Source organism: Rhinopithecus bieti, unplaced genomic scaffold, assembly GCF_001698545.2.
Source record: "Rhinopithecus bieti isolate Rb0 unplaced genomic scaffold, ASM169854v2 scaffold_24392, whole genome shotgun sequence".
Taxonomy (NCBI): Eukaryota; Metazoa; Chordata; class Mammalia; order Primates; family Cercopithecidae; genus Rhinopithecus; species Rhinopithecus bieti.
The window spans coordinates 3,506,120-3,515,686 of record NW_016812542.1 but is presented as its reverse complement, the minus strand read 5'-3'; the positions used below and the strand labels follow the sequence as shown (position 1 = coordinate 3,515,686).

The 9,567-nt window shown below is 48.6% G+C and overlaps 1 protein-coding gene across 1 annotated transcript in view; it reads left to right on the top strand.

Moving 5' to 3' along the window:
- Nucleotides 1-9,079: 9,079 nt before the first annotated feature.
- Nucleotides 9,080-9,567, top strand: part of ASCL5 (achaete-scute family bHLH transcription factor 5) — a 1,933-nt gene continuing 1,445 nt past the window's right edge. The window contains exon 1 of the mRNA XM_017896515.1: nucleotides 9,080-9,567. Coding sequence (XP_017752004.1) covers nucleotides 9,080-9,567 — 488 coding nt within the window.

Sequence of the window (9,567 nt, the reverse complement as noted above, 5' to 3'; positions counted from 1 at the left end):
CTCAGAGGGCAAAGGCTGGCAGGCAGCACCCTTGGGGGCAGCTTCCATGGTACCCACCCTTCCACCCCAGCCTCCCTGGCTTCCCAGCCTGTGAACCCAGCTCTGAGGCTGACTGTTCCTCATCAATGGAGGCTCAGGCACAGCTTGAATTTCCAGGGTTCAAACTGATTTCCTCTGCAGAACTACCTGGTTCATTCTGACCATGACTTCACTGTGTCTATAGGAGGCTTTTCCTTCCTCTTTGACTTCTTTGAAATTAACATTGATTAATCATAAGCATTCAGAAACACTCTTGAGCACCTACTGTGTGCAACCAATGATGAGAACAGAAATCGTAGCAACTTGCATTTGCACAGCAGTATGAGTCACTTCAGCCAGAGAGAGCAAGTTAAATACTGGGTTCCTAGTCATAATTTTGGCCAGGGTCTCACCTTTCCCTTCTGCAACCCCAAAACCCACCCCCCAATGAGGTTGCTGGACTCCTCAGAAGGTATTTCTACTCCCCGAAAGGCAAAGCACGGAGCAGTTTTATCTGATGGTAAGATTTGTGCAGTCACATTAGCACTTACTGGTGGCTTTGGGACAAGAGCCCAGGTGTCGGGCTCCTGAGCCATAGACTATTCCTCCTCCCCTTGGGTGGGGTGGGGTAATAGCAGTAATGTAGGGAATGGACTTTCTTCTGAATCTGAGTCTTATTCTTCTGGGCTACGAAAGACTCGTTCCTGAACAGGATGACAATGCCTACCCAGTCCCAGAGTGTAGAAAGGATCCCTTGAATCCCAGGTCAACATTTATCAGCTGTGTGACCTGTGGCAAGTTGCTTAACCACTCTGTGCCTTGTTCTTCTCATCTGTAAGTTGGGGATACCATTAGTCCTGACATCATAAGGTCCTAATGAGAGTTTTGTAGCACACTTAGAACAGCATCTGGCATATAGGTAAGTGCCAGGTGTGTGTGGGCACTAAGATGCGGTCCTTTTCTCCTCTACTAAACTGAGGGCAGCAGTTGAGGTTGTCCTGTGCTGGGTCCCCAGCCCACAGAAGGATTCCTTGAAGGAGCTCAAGAGATGTTATTTGGTAAGTGGATTGACAGGCAATAGAACACATGGTTGAGTAAATTCAATTTATTAGAATTATTTGAATTCAGTTACCCTTTTCATTCAAAGATTTGAGGGAAAAAAACAGACATTTGATGCATAGAATTTTCCTTTTAGACTCTGTCAGGACAGATGTGACTATGGGAAGCTATTGGGTGTGAGCATTGGTGCTGTGTCCATTGCAATGTTGGTGGAACAATGTTGGGGGGCACCTGCCATCCTGGGCTTCTCTTAGCCACATCCAAGGGTCCTAGAGCTTCTGGGAGCTTTTCTGAAGGTCACTCATCCCCTACCGGCAATAACAGCTACCATTAATTCAATTGCTTTTAGGTGCCACATGGCTCACATACATTACATTTATCTTTACAGTAACCTCTAAGGTAGGTATTATTACCTTCACTTTTCAGATGAGGAAACAGGCTTGTAGAAATCAGTAACTGGCCTAAAGCTACTTAGCCAGTAAGAGCAGTGCCAGGATTCATCCAGGCCAGTTTGATCTAAAGCCCGTTCTCAGGGTTTAGGAGGTAGAAGCTTGATATTTTTCCTGGGAATTGGGGGTGGTTGCCTCTGGGAACATCTTCCCATGACTCCAGAGCATTGCAAATGCCAGGTTATATTCAGGTAACTAGGAAGGACTAAGCTCCTCACCCAACTCCACCCCCAGGAGATCCTGTAACAATCACTACTCATAAAAAAGTTGGGGACCCCTGACTAGCCAAGAAAGTCCTCATATGTCAACCCAATGAGACCCGGGTAAATTCAATCAGCTGTGTGACCCTGAGCATCTCTCTTAGCCTCTCTGAGCCTGTTTCCTCTCCTGTAAACAGGAACAGTAATAACTTCTCTCAGGTGTGAGGATGACACGAGATAAGGAAAGCAGAGCACGCCGCAACGCACCAGGCATCAGGGGGCACCTAATCCACGCTAGCCCTTCCTTCTCTACCCTGTTTCTCTTCTTTAAGACTCTCAGCAAAGTGATGCCACATTGAGGACTTGGCTTGGTCAGCCCATGTCAAAGCTCTGTGAGCTTTTCTCTTTGTGAAACTGGATGCAACCAGGTTGCTGGGGAGCAACAGAGGTTTCCAAACCTGAGGCAGGGAGGATGGCGTGGAGGGCAGTGTGAGGGGCTAAGCAGGCTCTGGGGCCCATGGACAGTACTCCCTCATTCAGTGCAGGCTAAGTGGCAAGTGGGGCCGGAATCCCGCCTACACAACACCCACCCAGAGCATGAAGCATCGTTTTCTAACCCAGCAAGGTGCCATGTGGGCTCATGGTCACAGGGCCTGGCTGCCCCTTCTCCCATCAACGTTGAAACTATACCTGTCAAGACTCTGAAATGATTGTTTATGTTGAATATGTGGTCTGGAGTGTTCACTATGTATACAGTGGGGGTGGTGAGGTTATCCTTCTAGAAATATTTACAGGTTATGTGACAGACCCCCCAGGGGAGATTGTAAGATTTCCTATTTGGTTTTTTGTTGTTGTTTTGGTTTTTTTTTTTTTTTTTTAGACAGAGTCTGGGTCTGTCACCCAGCCAGGTGCAGTGCCGCAATCACAGTTCACTGCAGCCTCCACCTCCTGAGCTCAGCTGATCCTCCCACCTCAGCCTCCCAAGTAGCCAGAACTACAGGCATGCATCACCACATCTAGTTAATTGTTTTTATTTTTAGTAGAGATAGGCTCTCTACTCAAGTATGCAGAACCTAATGAAAGATGAATATGATATTTAATGAGAGGTTTTTTTTCAAGTTAGTGATAAAAAGATGGCCTGCTTAATGAATGCTAAATAAATTGACACTGCCAATTATTGGTCTACAAAATCAAAACAGAACCCTATTGGAAACCATATACAAAACTGAATTCCTAAAGGAAAATGTAGGGGTGAGTAAGACTTAAAAAAGACTAGAAGCACAAGTTTCCCAAGCTGGTCACAAATTTCTGGGCTCAAGCGATCCTTCCACCTTGGTCTCCGAAAGTGCTGGGATTACAGGTGTGAGCCACCACACCCGGCCCCTGTTTGTTTGTTTGTTTTGATATATGTACCCTGAAGATTTAAAGGCAGAATTTCCTGAAGTGTATTCTATTTGATGTTAGTGGGCTTAAGACCATTTTATAAAAAGTGTTCTGTCCCATTGGGAATTTGGGGGTTAAACACAAACAGGTTTCTTTACTTGTGGGCCTTCCCAGGGCCTCTGATGCTAATGTGCCCTCCAAGGGTGAATGCTAATGTGCGTATCCAAGGAGGGTCATGTGGGGAGCTGCATTTCTCAAATTATGGAGCCCTTAGGGGAAAGGTTTTAGAAACCATCTTGCCTGGAGGCAGAGGGATGAGTGAGAACTCCACAAAGCTAATGAGTTCTGTCATTCTGAGTCCTTGGCTTCCTGATAAATGTTCCCAGTTTTGGCAGCAGGGGGTAGAGGGGAGGCTATGGAAGCAGTCTCCCTGTTGCTGCCCAAAAGCAGCATTATGGACTAGTCAACTCTCAGAAATCTCTCAGAGTGGTAGGCGAAGAAGAAGACTATGGAATCACTTTCCCCAATACCTCCTTCAGAGTCATGGGTTCCCTGTTGAAAGAGACATGTTCAGCCAGTTCCTGACCTCAGACCCCCAATTCTGCTTCCAGTCCCACTAAAGACAATGAGAAAAGCAGGAAAGGTAGAATTATGTTGTCTTCTTCAGAGTTCACATCTGCCTTTGCCTCCCCAGGGCTTCCCACCAGTGTCAATCAACAAATATTGAGCTTGTACTGTGTGTCTCAAAGAAGGATAAGACCAGAGTTCTTGGGCTCACAGTTTACAGCCTGGGTTGGGAGCAGTGACAGGGAGAGCCCTGGGGAGAGGGCCCTCGGCTGCCTGTTGCCCATGCAGAGTATAAGACTGAGGAGGGTGGGGAGACAGGGCCCTGGTGAACACTGAGAACCAGGGAGAGGCCTGGGAGAGATGGGCAGGGGATGAGTATGAAACCATTAACAGCAAGTTATGATAATGTGCCATCCCCAGGAGTGTGGACAGTGAGATCCTCTGGCAATAGGGACAACAAGGGGCTAATACTGGTGGGGCAAACACTAATGCTACACAATTAGAAGCAGCAAGGCATTGCAAAGGAGGGCCGGGAGACCCCCGCTGGCAATGCACCCTCTCTGGTGCAAGTCAGATTTGAGGATTAGAAAATTCTTTCCACAATAACTGATGATAGCTGGCCCTAAACAAACTAACTGTACATGGTACAACTGAGCACAGACTGCAGGCATAAGAGCTCAGGTAGCTTGCACCATGAAGAAAGCTCCGGGGAGGAACAGCAGTTACTTCCTGCCAAGCACATCTGCTCGGCTGCTTCCCAGGGCAAGGTAAACTAGAGTACAGCTGGTGATGAACGGGGTTGCTGAGGGCAAGGAGTGGCTTCTGTCCCAGAGAGGAACCAGGGCCCCTTAAAAAGGGGGACAGCACTGCCTGCAACTAATAGTCTGTGCCTACTCAAGGCAATCAACGGGTTCATTCAACTAGGTCTTTCAGCAGTCACCATGGGGGCTAAGAGTAGAGGGAAAGCTCTTCCACTGTTTCAGAGCCACATTTTTATCTAGTAAGTTGCTAATGCTGATGCAATTGCTATTTTTAACTCAAAACAACAAAATACATCTAATTATATTGATACATATTTTATGTATGTGTACATAGTGAAAGTTTAAGTGATATGAATTGCTTAACAAACACAGGGAGAAAATTAGTAGACGTTGACAGAAAACTCAATAGCTTTTCCCAAGGGGTCTTCTCTTACCCTGAATTTTCCAGGAGACCTAGGGACCCACAGTCCCCAAAGGGAGCTGTCACAGGAAGTGATGACTTTGACACCCGTGGGGTGTGGATGGGAATTTCATCAATCTGTTGCCGCCATTACGTCTCACCACCACACTGTGGCGCTATTGATAGCTGGTTCTGCCCAGTCCCATGAACTTAGCCAATGAGTAGGTTCTCTTGCTACTGATAGATCCTCCTGGGGCCTCTGCTCAGGTTTTCTAAGCTCAGGCAAGCGGGCTCCTGCTCCTTGACTCAATCTGATGATACTCCCATCCGCGTATTCCCAGCAGCAGAACTCCATGGGCCACCCGCCAAACACATCTTCAAGGGGGTGCTACCCTCCCAAAAGATGACCAGGGTGACCTTTAGCTCTTCTCTTAGCAGAAGTTAAATAACAACATCATAATTTGAATCTTCAGCGGGATATCCCCTCCAGGAATTATAATTATAATCGTAATTCCTCTCCAGCATGAATAATTTACTAAGATTATTTTGTTAGGTCAGTGTAAACCTCTCCAATCGTTTGATCAGATGAGAAGCCACTAGTAGAAATACTGAGGGAAGAGGTGGGAAACTGAGGTTGTGGATTAGCCTTTATATAGTTCATGAATTCCTAACAGTGGGTCCTTAAAAAGTGACTTACCCTTCATGTGCCTCAAGTTTCTCACCCGTAAAACCAAACAATATTAGCACCTACCTCTCAAGGATGGCATGAGAATTAAATGAGATGATTCACATCAGGCTCTTAGCACAGTGTCTTGCACATCATGAATAATAAGTGTAGCTATGATTATCATTATTATTATTATTTCACTACAATGTTTGTTTGCTGTTCTATCCTAATACCTAGAGCAGTACCAGGATATCCAGGACCCTCTGTACATATTTACTGAATGAAAATCATACCGCTTAATGGTAATATGCTACACTGTGTTCCTCAGCTTCTGGTATTCAGTGATAGACGCAGAACACAATTCCCTTGCAGTTGTGTACCCCCCATGCTATCTGGCAGGTAGGTTATGAGTTATTTCTTTTTTTTTTTTTGAGACAGGGTCTTGCTCTGTTGCCCAGGCTGGAGTGCAGTGGTGCAGCCTCAGCTCACTGCAACATCTGCCTCTTGGGCTCAAGCCATCCTCCCCGCTCAGCCTCCCTCTGAGTAGCTGAGACCACAGGCACATGCCACCAAACCCCACTAATTTTTTTAGTTTTTCGTAGAGACAGGGTTTTGCCATGTTGGCAGGTTGGTCTCAAACTCCTGGGCTCAAGTGATCCTCCCTCCTTGGCCTCACCAGGTGCCGGGATTATAGGCATGAGCGACCGCGCCTGGCCTATCAGTTCTTTTCTAACAGTAAAGACAGAATTGGCTCAAGAAATACATAGTCCAACTGTGAGGTTTCTTGTTTGAATCACTTTTCTGAATTGTTGTATGAAAAAATGTAAATAGTATATGAGGAAAATAAGTTATGAATATTAAATCAACATGAACAAATAGTAAGTTGCACTTGTTAAAATTGTCATAAACTTCTGAACCCTATCAAATTAAATTTAAATAATGAAGTCAAATATGAATAGACAGGGGTCATATGGGAGAGTGCAGTCTGGATCCCAAATTTGTGCAACAAAAGAGAACTGCTAGAAAATCATTTTGAGCAAGGGACTGATAGGCGTTACCCGAGAAATAAAAGCCCTAGCCCCTGCCTTCCGGTTGCTTACATTCTGGTTGAAGACATAGAAGAATGCACAACCCATGCTGGAAGTCGGAGAGCTCAGGCAGTCAGGATGGGCAGGAGCTGGAATCAAGGATGGCAGGACTCTGGGTAAAGCAGAGAGGTGTAGAGAGGGCCCCCAGGACCAGAGCCAGCACAAGCCAAGTGTGAGATCAGGAGAACTAAGAGTTCCAGAGAAGACTGACCTGATAGATCTGAGGGTCTGTTTGGGAGACATTTTCTAGAACCTTCTCTTGAAAGCAACGGGGAGGCTTTGAAGGCCATTGAGAAGGGGAGGGATATGTGAATTTGTCCTGAATTCTCAGACCTTTGGTTTCAGACATTTGTTCAGACAAATGGTTTCACAAATTGTCACAAATTCAGACAAAAAGGTTTCACTCTTTTTTTTTTTTTTTTTTTGATGGAGTCTTGCTCTGTCGTCCAGGCTGGAATGTAGTGGCATGGTCTTGGCTCACTGCTACCTCCATCTCCCAGGTTCAGGCGATTCTTCTGTCTCAGCCTCCCAAGTAGCTAGGATTACAGGCACCCACCATCCCACCCGGCTAGGTTTTTTATTTTTAGTAGAGACAGGGTTTCATCATGTTGGCCAGGCTGGTCTCGAACTCCTGTCCTCAAGTGATCCTCCCACCTCAGCCTCCCAAAGTGCTGGGATTGCAGGTGTGAGCCACCACGCCCGGCCTGGTTTCACTTTTGAGAACACATCGAAGTCTCCATGATGCTTAGAATCATTGTTAATTTTTCTTGGTCCTCATTTAGTGTGGAGGACAAAGCGAGCTGGAAACAGACTCAGGGCCTGCAATAAGGACAGAGGTGAGAGGGTGCAGAAGGAGACATTCTCAGGAATCTGAGTTTACCATGAACTCCTCCTGTCAGGGAGAGAGCTAGCCCCTTTCTGTCTCTTGGAGAGGCCGTGCCCAGTGGCCAAGGTGTCACGCTGCCCATCACTCACTCACTTGCTAAGTCCTGAGCATCTTTTATGAAGTGGGAAAAAAAATAGAGTCATGTGATAAGTGCTAATATAGCCCTTATGGTACCCTGTAGACACACACAAGAGGTGGGAGTGTGATCAGAGAGGCTTCCTAGACAAAATGGCACCTAACTTGGATCTGATAACCACATTCAATGAAGCTTGGTGGCACCTAAACTCAACACACACCAATTATTTCCGAAATAACAGCTTCCTAAATCCTATGAAAGGCTACGTGTAATCAGTCCCACCCTAACAAACCCAGCTTTCTGCCTAATCCTCTCTCTCAGTTATTCCACATGTATTTGTGGAGCATCTATTACTTGACAGGGGCTGGGTTAGGCTCAGGACATACAGGTGAAAGAATAGATGCCCCCATTAGGTGCCACAGAGAAACACAGGGTGGGGTGAGAGGGTGTATCTCAGACCATAGGGACTGGGGCAGGGAAGGCTTTGATGACTGTCTCTGCCAGGCAGAGGGCTTTGAACAGACCAACACCACCTACCTTGTTATCAAAGAGGCATTCCTTTCCATAAAGAGTTGGCTTCCCTCGTTGGCTGATGGCTGCTGCTGCTAATTCAATAGGCAGTCTCAGACCTTCTTCTAGATATAAGGCCCTGGAAGGGATCAGTGATGAGACTTAATCCCCACTCTCAAGGGGCGTGACAAAATTGGGCATTTGTATAAGCTATGCCCTTTAGGAGGTGTTTTTGCATACATATTTTCACAGTTGATTTGCTTATTAATTTCCCGTCAGGGATGTTTCCCTTGCCCTTGCGTTACGGAAACCACGACTCAAAGCGGTCACCCGACTATTAAGGGATGGGCACAAGATTTTAACCCAGATCTGTGCCCCTTCAGTAGCCAACCCCCTCTCCTCATGAGGCTTACAATCCCGTTTGCGGGTGGAGATGATACAAGTAAGCCCATAATACAGGCCTTTCTTAACTGATATGTTCACTCTCCTCTCCTCTTGTTTAGAAATATTCCCCGGGACTCCCTCCACTGAGCTGGCGCACTCCTAACAACAGCCATCAGTTTGGGCACCCCGGACAGCCCAGGGATCAGGGATCCCGAAGGCCGTGAGGACCAAGGACCAGGCGCTGGGGTGGGGGTGGAGGGCATGGAGCCTGGGGTTTAGGCCTGAGGTGCCCATGTTGGGCAGCAGGAAGAGGCAAGGCGTGCGGGTCTGTGGCCGTGCCCATGGGTGCTGCGGAGCAAGGTGTGGGCCCTCAGAGTTCCGCGGCGCCATGGGCTGGATCTGAGAAGGCGTGCACTGACCCCCTGAGAGGGGCCACACTTGTCTAGAACGATGGCTGGTGTTAGGGAGTCCTTGGAAGCCACCCTAAAGGGCGAAAAGAGGCCCTAGCAAATCCTGGTACCCCGGCGCTGCTGCTAGCGATGTGACTTGCCCCAGTGGTCGAGACCGTGCAGACCCCAAGCAGGGGCCATTCGGTGGGGGCCTCACTCTGGGTCCAGCTCCACGTGGCACCATGAACAATAACTTCTGCCGGGCTCTGGTGGACCGGAGGCCCCTGGGGCCCCCCAGCTGCATGCATCTGGGCGTCGTGCCCCCTCCCCGGCAGGCGCCCCTGCCTCCCGCCGAGCCCCTGGGCAACGTGCCCTTCCTGCTGTACCCGGGCCCAGCCGAGCAGCCCTACTACGACGCTTACGCCGGGGTGTTCCCCTATGTGCCCTTCCCCGGCGCCTTCGGGGTCTACGAATACCCCTTCGAGCCAGCCTTCATCCAGAAGCGCAACGAGCGCGAGCGGCAGCGCGTTAAGTGCGTCAACGAGGGCTACGCGCGCCTCCGCGGCCACCTCCCCGGCGCCCTGGCAGAGAAACGACTTAGCAAGGTGGAGACACTGCGCGCCGCCATCCGCTACATCAAGTACCTGCAGGAGCTGCTGAGCTCGGCCCCAGACGGCGCGACGCCCCCTGCCGCCCGCGGCCTCCCGGGCACCGGGCCCTGCCCCGCGCC